Consider the following 17,442-nt stretch of genomic DNA (forward strand, 5'->3'; position numbering starts at 1 on the left):
GGGGGTGGTTAATTACAAATTTCTTTATATTTTGGCATATAAGTCCTTCAGTATTCAAGGTATAAAATTTGTATGCTCATAAGAAGTTAATTACAAAATACAGAGAGTATAGTTTAAATGTTTCCCCTTGGAGCAAAAGAAGAGTAAAATTTAACAGGAAGGTCATGTTTGGAAAGATTTTGTTTTTAGTAGATTAAATGTTTTTGGGATTTTGATGGGCATGCCAATCCTTGAGTCTGTCAGACAAGACATTTAGAAATCATTTCTTGATTCTATTTGAATCCATGAAATCTCCTTGCATTTGTATCACTGGGAATCTCATCCAGTTCAGCTGTATAACATCTTTATTGTCCTGTGGTGTGGCATGCAGTGTCAGCTAAATATCCCTGTGAAAGGACCAACGTTTACCACTCGTGTCTGCTGGTTTTCAGAGTGTCACCGCTTGAATCACTACATAGGACCTGCTGTATACAATGAAATGTGGAATGTAGAATGTAGATTTGTCAGGAACAAGAAGCAGTTTGATTTACTGTTGTAAAGTGGGTTTTGTGTGGAAGTTGGACATGGGTAGGTAATTTTGAAGTTCAGTAATAGAACTAGGATGAGGCAAGGGAACAAAACAATAACAACAGCAATTAACAGTGCAGTTTTCTTATGTTCTGCAAGCAAAGTGTGTTGTGTTTTCAGTAATAGGGTTTTACAATTTGGTTCTATTAGGCAATCAAGACTGATGACAGTAGCTTGTGTTTGAAGGATTTCTCTGACCAGTAACTCATGGGGAGGTATTCCAGGACTGGCTGAGATAAATTGTGAACCTCTTAATGATTAGACATTTAAGGCGAGCATAATGATGTTGAGAGTAATGTGATTTCATAGGTAGAATTTGACTGGCCTATAGTCACTCTTTGTAGAACAGTCCCCAAATCTCATGTTTTAGGTCATGATGAGGAACCCCTAACTGCTGTGGGTCAAAGTCTGTTCCATTCATGACGCTTCTGTGAGTCTTGTTCCAACATAAGGTAATATGCTTGGGAGTTTATAGAAATAATCAGAATTTCCATGTCACAATACAGAACTAAGAAGCTGGTTGCGATAGGAATTCAGTGTTTTAATTCCAAAGACTTCTAATTAGTGTACTGTTGAGAAAATAACAAGTGTGTTTAGATTTTTTTGGATTAGAAAACTGTACCTAAGCAACATCAGAAGCATATTAACAAATAAGAAGAGGAGATAGGTACTTTTTTTTAGAGATTTATTTATTAATTATGTATACAGCATTCTACTTGCATGTGTCCCTGTAGGCCAGAAGAGGGCACCAGATCTTATTACAGATGGTTGTGAGCCATCATGTGGTTGCTAGGAATTGAACTCAGAACTTCTGGAAGAATAGTCAGTGCTCTCAACCTCTGAGCCATCTCTCCAGCCCCCGAGATAGGTAGTATTTTGTTGCCAATTGTTTTGAGAAATATATGTATGCGCATGCACATTTACTCTCACAGTTAAGTTGCTTAGAGCTACTTGTGAAAACTCACCCAAGATTAACTTGACCCATGGTTAAGATTTGCTATTTACTGTGTCAATTAGGGAAAAGCACTGGTTAAATGTAGCTGTTAGCCAGGTGATGTAACTAGGATAGTATTGAGCTGAACTAGTAAATATGGGATACTACATAAGCAACGTGAATGAACTGTCCACAGTATAACTAGAGCCAGGAGTCCTGGCCCGGGTACCAGAGGAAGTGCAGTGCCTTAGAATAGAGCACTAGGAGAGAGGCATGTGTGTCTTCAGGTGCTTGCAGGCTATGGAAAGGGAAAAGTTTGGTTTACTTCCATGGGCAGAACCAGGAGCAGTACTATTAGTGTTGGGTCTTTGGTCTGACATCTAATTCAACCTTAAGTAGTCTAATTCCCATGAGATTGACATAGTGCTTCACACGTAAGCGTGTTTGCTTCAGTATTGCCTGGTACATTGTTTCAACGTCAGTTAAAAACAAAACAAAACACACTGATCACTAAAAGGCAGCCAAAAGAGACAAAGCAAGTATCAGAACCAGACTTAACATGGGACTTTTAAAAATAATTGGGCCAGGAGTTTAACAAATGATTAATATGCTTAGGGTTCTAATGGGTAAAGCAGACACCATGCCAAATTGAGCAGATAATGTAAGAAAGGTAAAAGTGGCCCAAATAAAAACAAGATAAAAGTTCCCCAATTTTTATCGACAGATGACTAACTCAGTCGATGACAGCCATGGGTAATTGGTGAGCTTGTGAGAGGCCAATGAGGATTTCTTAAACAAATGCGGAGTAGAAAATAAACAGGAAGACACAAAATGAAACCCAAATAATAAATACATCAAAGAATGGAGACAGTCTTGTTTTTTGCCTGGAATACCAGAAGAGAAGAGTAGAAGAAATGTGAAGCCACAATGACTTAACGATTTCCAGATTGACTGGTAGAAACCTAATCTAGGGAAACTAGAATGTCCGGCAAGCCTAAGAGAACAAATTGCAGTTTAAACCTAGACAGATCCTGCTTATATTGCAGCACCAGCAAGAAAACCTGGAAAGAAACCAGAGGAGGAAATACATGCAACAAAGAAAGGCAGTGGACTTTGCAGAGTTGTTCAAGAAAGGTGTGAAGGGAATCCAGTAATGATGCCTAGGATTCAGGAAAGCTATGGTAAAAAATGTTGAAATACCCACTGACCTGGGGTTTTCTCTCAAAAGACACTTGCGCAAAGAAAGCAGTGAGTTTGCTGTTAGAGGTGATGGAGTATGAGATGAAGTAACAAGGACATGGAAAAATTGGATCCAGTGTTGACGTGAGTGAGATCTGTATGACCGACTCCGAGGGCAGCTTTATGCAGAAATTCCCTCTTGGTGCTTAACTCATTGTATCAGCATGTGGAGGATACAGCAGAAATGTAGTATAGATCATTATACAAAATTTTTATTCCAAACATGAACCCAGACTCATCTATCTGGCATCTTTGTTAAAAGCTGTGAAACAAGATTCTGTGGGGCAACCCTGTTTAGATGTCATACTGTACGACATTTGAAAATCCCAAGGTAATATGTTATAGTAGCAACAATATAGTATATGTTATGTAAAATGCACTAAGGGAGAGACTAAAAGAGACACAGAAATATTTCAAGTTAACAATTGATGTCAACTCCATTTAGTCATCACTATGTGTAGAAGCAGGTCATTTCTTGCTTTTGAAGTCGTCAGTGTTGTTCGCTGCCTGTCAACTCCTGGCCACCCTTTTTATTTTTTTTTTTCCTGTAAAACTTAATGTCTATGTAGGAGACAGTGGTGACTGTGCTACTGAAAATAAAAAAGCCACAGGTGTTTAATGACAGGCCTATTGGTCCAAGTCACAGTTTTCTCCTTGGCTCTTGAATTGGGAGTCAGGACTTCTAACCCTTTTCAGTGGGCAGTCCTGTAGGTGATTTAGGACTTTTCACTTGGAAAATATTCAGAATACCCATAAAATTAATTCCAGGTCTCGAGAAACAGATTGGCATAGTGGGCAAACATAAGGATTAAACCAATCTGTATAGATTTGTGTTTCCTTTTCTTCAGTTGTCAGTTTTTTTTTAAATAAGCAATCCATTTTTATTCATTTTTTTGATGACTCTTCTAAGGGAAATTTTATTTTCAATCCCAGTTTTAATTTCTGAAAGTGGGTAGGCATAAATAAGGTTACATTATAATTAATCTCCATTGTAGTTTGTTTCTTCCCTTTTTTTCTCTCACCATAGTTCTATTTCTCTTTTCCTTTCCTCTCATCTCCTCTAGCCCCTCCCCTCTTCTCTCCTGTCCTATCCTCCCCTTTCGTCTCCTCCCCTCCCCTCCCCCCTCCTTTTCTCTTTTTTTCTTAGCTTTCCTCATTTTCTACTTTAATGTGGGTACTTGGAGAAAACTTTACTCGGTCAGAGTCAGGCAAGACAGCCGTACTAAACGCTAGTTAGTCCCCAAACTACGAGTTGTTGGTTTTGAGTGAAGATTCTTACTGGTTGTGACTTAGTTTATCATCTGTAATATGTAGTCTCCACCTTAGAGATCAAATGGAGTGTTTAGAATAATGACTGGTGTTTTTGGTTTGGGCTAGAGTGTGCTCAGTGTTGAGTCCATAACAGAATTTAAGTGATCAGATATCAGTTTAATGATACATGCGCAGAAAAGTACAGAGATGAACTGCCTGGATATTTATATATCTGACCCTTCTGAAATTCTATGGAAATAATATTCCATTTTCTCCATCTTTAAGAAATTTTGTGGACAAAGTCTTTGACGATTGTGCTAGGATGTTACTGTTCTGAAAGAGTAGAGATGCTTATGTTGGTTATTGCCGATCTCGTTGTGTTATTCTTAAATAACAGTGAAGATAGCAGTTGCAAAGGGAGGAACGGACTGTGTAAGCCTGTTTTCATAGTGTTCTGAAATCTGCTTAAGTTGCTTCCAACAGGTCACAAAACCAGCTCACGGGAATCAGCTTTGGGGTTCCTGCTTTGGTGTAGTACTCTGTATAACACAGCAGAAGTGTCCCAAGAAGTGGGTGGGGTTTTAATAGGCAGGTCCTTCTCACTGCTGAGCCTTCTTGGCATCTGGGGGATTCAGTGGAAATTCTCCACTTTTTGTTTTTAGGGTTTTTTTTTTCTAAGAAAAATGTATTTTATTTAGTTACGTCTGAAAACCAGATATTACTAGTTCAGGCCAGCCTCATTTCTGCCTTACTCTTCCCAATCCCGAAACCACACATATGTGCTACCACATCTCGTTCTCTTGTGGGTTTTTGTTTATTCTTGTCACATTTGTGTATGAAGAGGGAGGGCAGAAGTAGGAGCATCTTTAAGAAAAGGTGATTACATGTACAAGTTGAAAGATATTTAGGCCAGCCAGGCAGTGTTGATGCATGCCTTTAATCCTAGTACTCGGGAGTCAGAGGCAAGCAGAGTTTGAGGCCAGCCTGGTCTACGGAGCAAGTCTCAGGACAACCAAGGCTACACAGAGAAACCCTGTCTGGGAAAAGAAGAGCAAGAAATGCTTTAAATCAGTAAGAGTTTCAGAACTATGAGACCTAAAATAACATTTTTTTCCACCTCTTAAAATAGGGTCTCCAGAACTCTGTAGCCCAGGCTGCCCTGGTACTCATTGTATAGACCAGGCTAGTTTTGAATTTTAGGCTGCTTTGCCTGTGGCATCTAAGTGCTGGGATTATAGTGTGTGACCACACCCAGCCTGGGAAGTTTATTCCTCTAGCTCAGTGCTTCTCAGCCTGGGGCTCACCTAAGACCACTGGAAAGCATATTTACATTAAAATTCATAACAATAGCAAAAGTGTAGTAATGAGGTAGCAATGAAAATATTTTTATGGTTGGGAATCACCACAGCAAGAGGAGTTTTATTAAAATGTCCAGCGTTAGGGAGACAGAACTACTGTGAATCTAACTGTTTTGAGCTAATTCAGATGCTACCGCAGAATGTTAATCACACAGCACTTTATGATCTGAAAGTTCAAGGTTCTTTAAGCGTCATGGATCTGTAAAACATGCCCTTATTTTCTAAAGAGAACATGGGGACTTGGATGATCAGGTAGAAGATTAGGGTGGCAATGGTTTATCTCAAGTCTCCTGGCTTCATGACTCATTGCTCTGCTTGTTACCATAAGAAAAGCTGACTTGGGAAAACTGTCCTCTCCAGTACAGATGTGGAGCTTGGAAACAATCCAATACTATTTAGAGTTAGAACAAATGAGCTTTGAAAAGTGAGCACATAGTAAATCCACTGAGGCTGGAGTAGGCAGTGTTGGTGGCTGTATTGGTCAAGACAGAGTTTATGAGGTCGGCTGGGATATTCCGTATAAAGTAGGCATCGACTGCAGAGATCTAGTTAAGGCTGATCACATCATCTAAGGGACAGGTTTGAGCCCAGGCCTTCAGCATAATAGGATCTTTTAAATCTGAACTTTAACTCAGTGGTAAAGCATGGCAAGATGAAGGCTCCTGCTGTCAAAGATGACAGGCTTACCTTAGTGCATAGGTGGAAGGATGGTCAGACACCGAAATAGCTCTATAACATTGAGTTAGTTTCCCCACCTCGTGGGCCTAGCCTGTAACAACAGAGCCATCTTCCAGCCTTAACCCGTTGTTTGAGATGGGATCTCTGTAGCTGTGCCAGTTCTGGAACTCTGCATAGACCAGGCCGGCCTCAAACTCAGAGGTCCTGCTGCCTCTGCCTCTTTGCTGGGATTAAAGGTATGTACCACACCTGGCTTATGGTTACGATTTTTAAGGATGGAGGACATGGATTGAACCAGTGGTAGTGAGCTTTGTATGGCGCTGGGAACTGAAAAGACTGCAAACTTAAAGGTTGTGGGATGAGACTGGCAAGTGAGGCAGAGATGTGGGCCTTTGAGTGAGCAGACTGGCGGGACATCGGAGACCAAGCTTCGGGGTGTAGGCTGCCTGAGGAGTCTTACTGTGGGGATGAAACTCAGACCAGTACACGATTGCTTAGGTTTTCTCTAGTGGAGATTTTTTTAGGGAGTTAGCTTAGATATATGAAGTAACTAGTGGTATATGCTGTTTTTGATAAAGATATAAAGGATGTGATACAGCCAAAGTTTGACAGATAGTGATTTAAAATTAGGGAAAAAAATGTTATGAGGAAGGAGGGTTCTGAGAAAGCCCATATCTTTTCAAAACTAAATGTCTTCTGTGTGTGCACATGTTTGTGTGTGTGCCATGTTGCATGTGTGGAGGTCAGAGAACAATGTGGGACTAAAGTTGTAGAGTAATTTAATGGTACATGACAAAAAAAGCTGATTATACTAGTAGGTAGAGGATTCTTTTCAGTTTTGATTAAAGACTTAAATATACGGGTTACAAAACCCCCAGAATGTCAAATACAAAAATGTCAGCTTTACTGTCCATCTTTAGTTCTTACCTTTGTTTTCACACACATCCTATTGAAGCATATGCGCTAGTGTAGTGTTAGGTATTACACTTTTAAATTTTTATTTATTTATTTAGGACTGTGTTCTTTGTCACTCTGGCTGGCCTAGATAGAACTCACTGTGTACATTAGGTTGGTCTTGAATTCACAGAGTTCACTTGCTACCTTTTCCTGGGTGCAGGGACTAAAGATTCCACTATACTTGAGTGTAGAATACCAAAGGTGCATATCACCATGGCAGCTATCTAAGGCTGGAGAGATGGCTCAGTGGTTAAGAGCACTGCCTGCTCTTCCAAAGGTCCTGAGTTCAATTCCCAGCAACCACATGGTGGCTCACAACCACCTGAAATGAGATCTGGTGCTCTCTTAATGGCCTGCAGGCATACATGCAGACAGACCACTGTATACTTAATAAATAAATCCTAAAAAAAAAAAAAAACAACTATCCAATCAGTAAAATAAGAAAAGAGTAGAATTTGTAGAGAAAAGGATTCAAGTTGTTTTTCTTTGGTTAAGGTCACACTGGGGGTTGGAGCCTAGGCTACACAGTGAAATTATCTCAGAAACAAGATGTTCTGGTAGTTCATTGTGCCTTTCCCTCTTTCAAATACAATATTTTACCAGTTACTGATGAGTGAACCCAGGGCTTTGCATGCTAGGCAAGCACTCTACCACTGAGGTACACCCGTTAATCCCCTCCAAAATTGACGTTTAGAAGTATATGGTTAGCCGGGCGATGGTGGCGCACGCCTTTAATCCCAGCACTCGGGAGGCAGAGGCAGGCGGATCTCTGTGAGTTCGAGACCAGCCTGGTCTACAGAGCTAGTTCCAGGACAGGCTCCAAAGCCACAGAGAAACCCTGTCTCCAAAAACCAAAAAAAAAAAAAAAAAAAGAAGTATATGGTTAGAAAACTATTCCCCTGCTTCTAACTGTTTTGTGTATACCACTCAGCTTCCATGGTGATATGCACCTTTGGAATTCTAAGACTGTGTGTCCTTGGCAAGTAAAGAGTTAGCCCTTGGACTGTAGGGCCCTTGAAATGTCTGTTAGTGCAGCTTGGCATCATAATTGGTTGGAAAGGCAAGGATGTTGTTACCTCTGATGTTCGTGGCTATCTGGTACTTTGCAGCTAATGTGCCCAGTTCTCTTAGACACTCTCCTACCCCATTTCCTAAGTGCTGTGGGTCATAGTAATCTGACAAACCCTCTGCCCTGCCAGGTAAATTCTACTTCTACAGAGTAGACTTAGAAGTACCAAGACTGCTCCCTGGTTGATAATATTTTTGGCATCAGAAATGTAGGCAAGTGGCTCACAATTTTGGCTGCTAGCATCATTTGGGAGGCTTTTTACAAAATTCATATGATCTAGACCCCTTTTCAGATATTCTGAGATCTGATGTGTAGTGGGGCCAATAGCTTTCTTTTATAAGTCAGGTGGGTTCTTAGAAATCCCAAGGAGAATGGGGTGTGCTGCCAGCACTGAGATACTCTGAAGAGGGGTTCTGCATGCTTACTCTTTTGTTTTCACTGCAAGCCTCTGTTGGCTAAAAGAATGTGGCATTTCCACATGCTATCCTGGGGAACTTAACTGAGGATATCAAACCTTCATATTTGCCACAGATAGTGATCTCTTCTGCTAAACCAGATTATCTTTTTTTTAAGATTTATTTATTTATATGTATACAACATTCTGCCTCGCTGTATGCCCGCTTGCCAGAGGAGGGCGCAAGATCTCAATACAGATGGTTGTGAGCCACCATGTGGTTGCTGGGAATTGAACTCAGGACCTCTGGAAGAGCAGCCAGTGCTCTTAACCTCTGAGCCATCTCTCGAGCCCTAAACCAGATTATCTTGATTGACCTCTAGTCTCTCATTCCTTGGTGTACTGGTTGCCAGCCTTTTTAAACCTGTTTTTTTGGTGCCCAGTTTGGTGAGCTGTATAACCCATTTGAAGTTAAATGTTTTAAAATACATAGAAGAAAATGTATACCATTACTTCAAGTTGCATTCAAGTGCGGCTATCAGAATTTCAGAGTGTATAATAATGTATCACTTATTCGTAACAGTGGGGGTGTAGTCATGACCGTAATTTTAAAGCAGTAATAAATGGAGATAATAAGAAAAGACGCTGGTAGAGTGCTTGCCTAGTGTACACAGAGCCTGAGTTCTTCTCCAGCAGCACATAACCTGGATGTGCTGGTGCATGCTGTCATCCCCGCACTCAGGAGGTGGAGACAGCAGGCTCAGACGCGGGTCATCCTCCACTACACACTGGACCATGGTCAGCTGTGGTTACATGGAACCATCTCAAGTCTACCATCACCAACAGAACTATAATGTATTATGAAGCAGCTGGTTTGTGTTGGAGACAGAGTCCCAGTTTACTGATAATGTTGCAATGGTTTATTACCAGCAGTCACAGAAAAGGATTTGAAGTTTCAATTTAAGGAAACATAATATTTTGATACAAAGTAGTGTTGTTTCATTATGTTGTTTTCATGCATGGATTTAATACACTTTTATTCAACCCCTCTATTGCCTCTGTAGCCTTTTTGACTAAAACAGTGGAATGTTCTTTTATTTGGCATTAACTGAATAATACACTCTCTGCAGAGATCAGTAGAACCCTAGATTGCTTTTTCATCATGAAAGCTAACAAGAATGGTTTGTCTTTGCAGGAATATAAGCGCAAGTTAGCCAGAGTTTCCCTGGTTCGCAAAGAACTCAGAGCCCGGATCCAGAGCCTGCCAGACTTATCTCGATTGCCCAATGTCACTGGCAGTCATGTGCACCTGCCCTTTGCTGGGGACATCTACAGTGAAGATTGATGACCAGTCTCTTCCAAAGCCAGGACTTTGCCAGACGTGGAGACAGGTTAGGTGAATAGTCCTGCAGAGTTATTTTTGTACGTTTTCAGAGAATGGTACAAGAAATGACAAGGAATTATAAAATGGTTTAAATGTTGGTTTGTTTACTCTTTTATTAGTGAGTTAACATGACTTAGTTAAACCAAGTGATTCTGTGTATTAATGAGCCTAATAGTGCTTATTTTCAAAAGATCTTTTGTAAGTTTTGTTTTTTGATGTTTTTGAGGCCTTGTGAGAAATTCCATGTTTCTGTTTCTTCATGTATTTTCAATTGTTTTTCTTTATTTTTTTTCAGTATCTAATCACTGTACACTACCTAATTCCTAAGAGAAGAACTGATCAAGAGCTGATGTGAGACTGTATTATGGTATTGTTAGGACTTGATTATAGAAGAGACTAAATGTTTCCACCTCACCCTTCTTACCACCCAAATATTGCTTCTCTGTGTCCTCATGCCTTTGAATTTTTTATTTCCTAGAGGTCAGTAACTTAACCCTAGGCATGGGTGTCACATGGAGGGTCAGATTACAGCCTATGGAGCGTTTTTCCATAGCACTAGAGTAACTCCACCCCGAAGGCCAGTCCAGGATAAAGGCCTGCTCAGTAGACTCCCTTGATTACACTGTAGAGCTAAGTGCATTCAGTGCTTTGAGGACGATGTAAGTTTTGATGTCCTACCAAGAGTACAGCTGACTGCTTCTGTCAGATCAGTCATCATGTGTCATTGGTCCCTTTAACAAAACACCAGCCGTGGGGAGTAAAGGAAACTTCAGAGAGTGACATGCTTATTCCCTCGTCCATATAATGTAAAATAGCACTTAGCTTAAGTAGCTCAAGAACTCAGTATCCATAATACTCAGTTAAGCAGCCTGAAACATTTTATTTCCTTAAAGTTTTTGAATAACTATATATTTGGGAATTAAGCAATGCTACTACAGGGTAGATCTGGTGAATTTTATACTTGTATGTTTACAGATGTACATATAAAGCAAATGTACCTTTACTCAGTCCTGGTGTGTTAGAGAGGTGCATGCTCTCCAGCTTTCTTTTAAGTTACATTGTGAACCTGCAGGTTTGTATTTGGTAATGACAGGGAACTATTTTTCTCCTTCATTGCTTTGCATTTCTCGTTGTAATCAGAGTCAAACTAGTTAGTTAATAGAACACCTTTTAAGTTTCACGGGCCAATTATATCTTGCTACTCTGAATGGCTTCATTGTTTCTTTCTCAGTATTAAGAGATTATAGTTGAAATGAATTACATGTGAAGGATGACAGGTAATTTATCTTCAATAGTCAGTAGGTTGGGAAACAGTGCTTTTAACAATCTGACCTCTCTCCGAGCAGTTCTGTGTATAGCATCATGCATCCCCTGCCTGTCCTAGCTTCCAGTGCTTTAGACAGCTTTGGGGAGTTAGGACACATTTCCTTATTCTATAGCAGGGTCCCTGTGCACACCACAGACGTACTTAACCTGTACTGTGGCTGAGGAGTGGCTCATGGCACATCCTGAGCAGAATTTGTCTGTCACAGGAAGGGGTTTGTGTGTGGCAGCCAGCCTCTCCCCTGACAGTAGGGTGTCTGCCAGTGCTGCTGTCTTTTCCCTAGGTGTAGGGATGGAAGAAAAGATTCAGCAAAGGAGGGTGGACAGATGCACATTCACACCCTGGTTATGCCTGTTTTGAAAGTATGCCAAGTAAGTTAGTTTTTGTTGTTCTTGATGTTTTGGAAACAGAAGTTTTGTGTGTTAACTTATTTTCAGTATCTTGAACTTATTTATGATTTGCTGACATGGTGATTTATCCATCTAAAGTAGATACTTTTTTCCATTTAAAACTAATTTATAAACGGTGTACTCTTGGGAAGATACAAAATCTTTTAGAAGTTTGCTGAAATATTTTCACCATGAAGACAGACTTAGATACTCTTTTGATGCCAGTATCTGATCTAAATATTTATGATAAAATGTATTATTTTTTTAAAGAGCTTGATGAGATCTGTGATAAATGCTAGTACTTAAAACCTGGGTCCCATAAACCACAGTTGTTAGTTAGCTCACTAACTGAACACAAACTGTACAGTATGTTCTAGAAGTAAGTTTTCCAGCCTTAACAGTAGTTAACATGGTAAGCCTTAGGAGATAGACTAAGCTGGGTGTGGTGGTGCACGCCTTTAATCTCAGTACTTGCAAGGTAGAAGTAGGATCTCTGTGAGTTTAAGGCCAGCCTGTTTGTTCTACAGAGTTCTATGTAGTGAGATTCGTGCCATTAGTTTCATGGTGAGACCCTGCCTTAAAAGAAAAAGGAAGGCAGGCAGCCAGACAGACAGACAAACAGGTTTAGGTGAGGGTATAAAATACCGAACTCTAAATCATGCACATTTTCTCTACCATGCATCTGAGGTGTGAGAGCAACCTGGCCTGGCCCTCAGGGCAAAGTGAGTCACATTTGCAGCAAGGCCCTATGCTGTGAATGGACACCCTCCTCTTTTCTCCACAAACAGTGCAGAGAGCTGTCTGCAGTGGCAGTTTGAACAGATTCCTGGTGCCTCTCTGCTCCTGCAACACTACAGTAAGTAAAAGAACCACAGGGGGAGCTGGGAGCCTGGAAAGGAGCTGTGCTCTGCGCCAGCCTTCCCTGAGGAAAGCCACCCTGCAGGTGTGTGATAGTGCTCCACAGCATTCTGAATCAGGGCTTCTCTTTAAGAAATCCCTTAGAATCAACAAAAGCTAGGATGATCCAGCCATCATGATTTTCAGAGTTCAAAGGATGTGGTTGGTCCACTGTCACTGTCACGTGAGCAGTGTCATGGTGTGTTCATGGACTGGTCTGAGAAGTCTGGAGAGGACAGGACAGTGACTGGGAGGCAGGAGGCCTTCCTGAATTCCCATTCTGATGGACAGGATGTGAAGTAACACAAAACCCTACTTTACCAACTGCTAGGAGTTACTCCTAAAGATGAGCCGTGCTTCCCAGGTGTGCTCTACAAAGTTGCTAACAGTGTGGACTCGGCTCTCCTGTACAGAAAGGGAACGTGTGTCACTTAATGGATTTGGTCATACAGAGCTTTTGTTGCCATCTACAGTCAGTCTGAGGTGACAGGAGCACATGGGAAAAGGATTCTCCCTGTCTTTTACAAACCCTTTAGCTGTATCTGATGACAGTATAAGATATTAATAAAGTTTTATGTTCTTTTTGAAGAGTTTTTGTGCGTGTGATTTCTTTTCTTTTCCTTTTTTTGGTGAATCCAGTTGATTGCATAAAGGACAGAAAGGCATGGGACTAAAGGGAGGGAGTTGGCAAAGTCCTGGAAGTGTCAGTGAAGCAGAAACTACAAAAAGGGGTCTCTGTACTTGGTCAGTAGTCCAGACTTGTAGGACTATCAGTATTACTATCTCATTTGTTAAGTTGCAGATGGCTGAGTGCCAAATTCTTATCTCAAATATTTAAGCAGGGGCTGGGGAAATAGCTCAGTGGGTAAGAGCCCTTGCAGTAAGTAAACATGAGGACCTAAGTTTGGTTTCCCAGCACCTGAATAAAAAGCTGGGCATGGTTACAAGTTCCAGTCCGGGGGGGTGGAGACAGGCAGATTCCAGGAGCTCCCTGGCCAGCTAGGATAGCTAGAATAGCTTCAGGTTTAGTGAGAGACCCTATCTGAAGGTACAGAGAGCAGCAGAGAAAGAAACCCAATGTCCTGTTCTAGCCTCAGCTTGGGCACATGTACCATGCATACACACACACAAATTATGGGTAATGATGAAGTACAAGTTTACAGTTCATCACATAGTTGGCTCCTTGGAGGCAGAGAAGAGCCACTGTTACATGCCAGCACTAGTACAGTGCTTTCAAGTGGACAACCAGACAATACCTGAAGCTTCCTGGAGTATAGGCTTCCTGTGACATCCTGAATTAATTTTTGTGGTGCTAGGGATCACAATCAGGGCCCCTGTATGCTAGGTGTGTGCTGTAGTGGTAGCTAAACCACTTGTTTTCATGCTTTGGATTTAATGTAAAATTGGAAATACTAGAAATCTGTTTGGGCAAGAGTTTTTTTTGATAAGCCTCAGCTGTGGCTGGGAAAGTGGTTCAATTGTAGAAGGCTTGTAAATAAGACTACGGCCCTGGTTAGATCTCTGACATACCACACACACCGCTCACACACAACTTAGTTGAAGTTACTAGAAAAGGTCAAACTATCCTGATTTTTGCACTCTGGGAAATTTGGAAAATACGGTCCTCTGGCTAGTGCCTTTCCCCCCATTCTTACATGGCACTTGGCCACTTCATATGAATTCATGTGCTTCCTGTTTGCATTACTCTAGTAGAATGTAGGTTTTATAAGCCACATGTTCTGCCCCAGAATCCCATGCCAGAGGCTGCAAAGAGACAGGCCCGGTGTGCATGTGAGGGACCCCAAGGGTCTTCATGACAACTCTGCACCTTCCCAGTTCTCCTTCACATTTTATTCTCTTTTTGTTGTTGTTGTTAATAATAATAATAATAATAATATCTAACCTGCAGTTCACCGAACCAGCTCTACCTTGCCTTGTTCTTTTTCCCTTTGGTTTGGTTTTGTTAGTTTGCTAGGCTTTCTCACAGACACCTAAGCTGGCCTGGGGGTGGGGTCTCGCTGCCTCAGCCTGCTCAGTGCTTACATTGATTTGGACTGCCCTTGATTGCACTTCTTAACCTGCTCATTCTGTTTCCAGTGGAGCTGTCTTGTCTCTTGCCTTCATTGTTCCCTTGTCTATTCACTGTTCCTTCTTCCGGCTTCTCTGTTTAATATTAATTGCTGCTTGCTCTGTTTATTTCCCATCAATCCCCACCTTTAAATCTTAGATTCCATGAGACTGTCCGCGTTCCCTTACTCCCTCCCAGGTTAGAAAAGCTGAAAATCACCTTTAAAAATTTATTTGCCAGGTGGAGGTGGCACATACCTTTAATCCCAGCACTTGGGAGGCAGAAGTAGGCAGATCTCTGTGAATTTGAGGCCAGCCTGGTCTACAAGAGCTAGTTCCAGGACAGCTAAGACTGTTACACAGAGAAAACCCTATCTCGAAAAAAACAAAATATGAATGAATGAATGAATATATTAAAAATTTATCATCTGTCTATCTATCTATCTATCTATCTATCATCTATCTATCTATCATCTATCTATCTATCTATCTATCTATCTATCTATCTATCTATCTATCTATCTATCGGGATTATAGGTGTGTACCAGCACGGCAGTTAGAGTGAACTGCTGATAGAGATGATTTCAAGTGATGTTTGATGGAGTGTTTTTGAGGCACACAGATTACTACTCAGCTGCTCATGTATCTTCAAATGTCTAAAAGCTAGTGGGAATGGAATAATACAATTTTCAGAATTTTATTTTTCTAAGCTAGGGGCATATTAGATCAGAACCATTAGCCTTGGCCAAGAACTTGTTCTTAGTGCAAATTATTGGGCCCAGTTTTACAGAATCACAATATCCAAGGTTAGGTATATGCACCTCTTTTTAAAAAAAAAAATTTATTTATTTATTATGTTTATAATATTCCATCTGTGTGTATGCCTGCAGGCCAGAAGAGGGCACCAGACCCCATTACAGATGGTTGTGAGCCACCATGTGGTTGCTGGGAATTGAACTCAGGACCTTTGGAAGAGCAGGCAATGCTCTTAACCTCTGAGCCATCTCTCCAGCCCATATATATATATATGCACCTCTTAAATAAATCCTAGATAATTAAGATTTAAAAAAAAAACATTTTTTTAAAAGAACATTTTGTTCTTTTATCTCGTGTGTGTGCGCGTACAGATATGTACATGTACCTGCAGGTCAGGGTTTTGGATACCCCTAGAGCTGGAGTTATAGGCTGTGTGAATTGTTTGAAGTTGGTGTTTCGAACACAACTCAGGTCCTCTGCAAGACCAGTAAACCTCTTAATTGTTGAGCCATCTCTCCAGCCCCTGAACATCCATCAGTGCTCCTAATCTCTTGCTAAAGTGGGATATGTAACAAACTTTAGAATTAGCACATTTGAGTTGTGCTTCATGGAGAAACACAAAATTTGAACTTTGAATTAATTCAAATAATTGTGATTCAGAACCATTGGCTAATCCAGATATATCTAGGAATACTGCTCTATTCAGTTAATTCTGTCTTCCTGTGTGTGTGCTATTGAGAATGGAACCCAGTACTTTGCCCATGGTAGTCACTCACTCTGCCAAGCAATATCTGTTTCTTTGTTCACCAAATAAAACTTTACCTTACTTACAGAAGTACAAGTTGTAGGAGGAATTTAAAAGTCATGTATTAATATATGGCTTTCCCCAAATAATAATGTCTCTTTTTACTATTGCTTGTTCTCACAGAGTCTCACTATACAGTTCAGGCTGGCCTTGAACTCACAGTCTTCCAGAGTTCTGGGATTATAGGCAGCAAATTCTTCCTGAGACCAAGCTGTTAAACCACTCCCAGTGCTATTGTGTAATCTCATTATATTCACTATACTGCCATAAGTAGGGGAGTGGGGTTTGGTTGTGGTTTTCAGATCTGAGCTGCAGTTAACACTTTTCATCTGGTTTTGAGCTGGTATGTGAGTGTTGTAGGGCCTCAGGTGAGCTTCCCGGCCAGTTCATCATGTACCTGCCTATTGGCATAGACGCCCAAGATAGCAACATGTTTAGCGTTCTGTTTGAGGAGCTAGTCTAAATGTCTTTAGTAGCATTAAGGAAGACAGACAACAGTTGTTAGCCCCTGTCTCTTTGCTTCCTTTTATGCTCATTAAACAGTAAAATTTTAAATCAGTAGCATAAAGCAAGGTCCTTTCCAGTCATCTAATTCCCCACTGTGAACTTATAGAAAGCTAACTTCCAGTGACAGCTTACTGATTCTTAACGTGGTTTTTCTCTTCAGCAGCACTTCTAGTGATATGGTGCAGTGCCAGAGTTAAGAAGCAGTTTTTAAGTAGTACACACTTTAGAGCATACCACTTAATAACAGTATTTAGAGGAATGTCTTACAATTTAGGAAAGAATTTTCATTATGGATTTTTTTTTTAGATATATTTACATCTTAGTGTTTGCCTGCTTGCATGTCTGTGTACTAAGTGCATGCCTAATGCCCAGGGGGATCAAAAGAGGGCATCTGATTTCCTGGAACTGGAGTTCTGGATGGATGTGAGGCACCATATAGTGCTAGCAAACCTGGGCCCTCTGCAAGAGCAGTAAGTGCTCTTAATCACTGCACTGTCTCCAGTCCTCGTGCGGTTATACACATAGCACTTGTAGGGGTCGGCCCCCCCATTCCACCATGTGGGTCCCAGGGATTACCCAGGCCGTCGTCTGGCGGTAAGTGCTTCTGCTTACTGGTCATCCTTCCAGCCCTCTTGGAATATTTTTAACATCTTTATAGTCAGTGAAATAATCACTTTTTCAAATAAACCAGTGTGGTAGGCATGCAATTTTAGTTTTAGATGTTACTTGGCCATATGTGAAATAAGACATTTATGAGGTCTATTTTTGGCAGTTCATGGCCTGAATATTCCAGTGCTTGTTATCTGTCATTTCAGAGACTTTAGACATTTATCAGACATCATTTGTCTAAAATATTACTTGTTTTT

The 17,442-nt window shown here is 40.8% G+C and overlaps 1 protein-coding gene across 3 annotated transcripts in view; it reads left to right on the forward strand.

The window, feature by feature from the left end:
- The window catches only part of Rprd1a (regulation of nuclear pre-mRNA domain containing 1A), a 49,937-nt gene extending 36,908 nt beyond the window's left edge, over positions 1–13,029 (forward strand). The window contains exons 7-8 of one of the 3 annotated variants that reach the window (XM_075969164.1): positions 9,643–9,838; positions 10,127–13,029. In XM_075969164.1, the coding sequence (XP_075825279.1) occupies positions 9,643–9,792 (150 nt within the window). In that variant the 3' untranslated portion in view covers positions 9,793–9,838; positions 10,127–13,029. Of the gene's footprint in view, positions 1–9,642 lie in introns of all 3 variants that reach the window. The other 2 variants (XM_075969165.1, XM_075969162.1) reach the window with 2 other exon arrangements.
- Positions 13,030–17,442: the final 4,413 nt, after the last annotated feature.

Source organism: Microtus pennsylvanicus, chromosome 4, assembly GCF_037038515.1.
Source record: "Microtus pennsylvanicus isolate mMicPen1 chromosome 4, mMicPen1.hap1, whole genome shotgun sequence".
Classification (NCBI taxonomy): Eukaryota; Metazoa; Chordata; class Mammalia; order Rodentia; family Cricetidae; genus Microtus; species Microtus pennsylvanicus.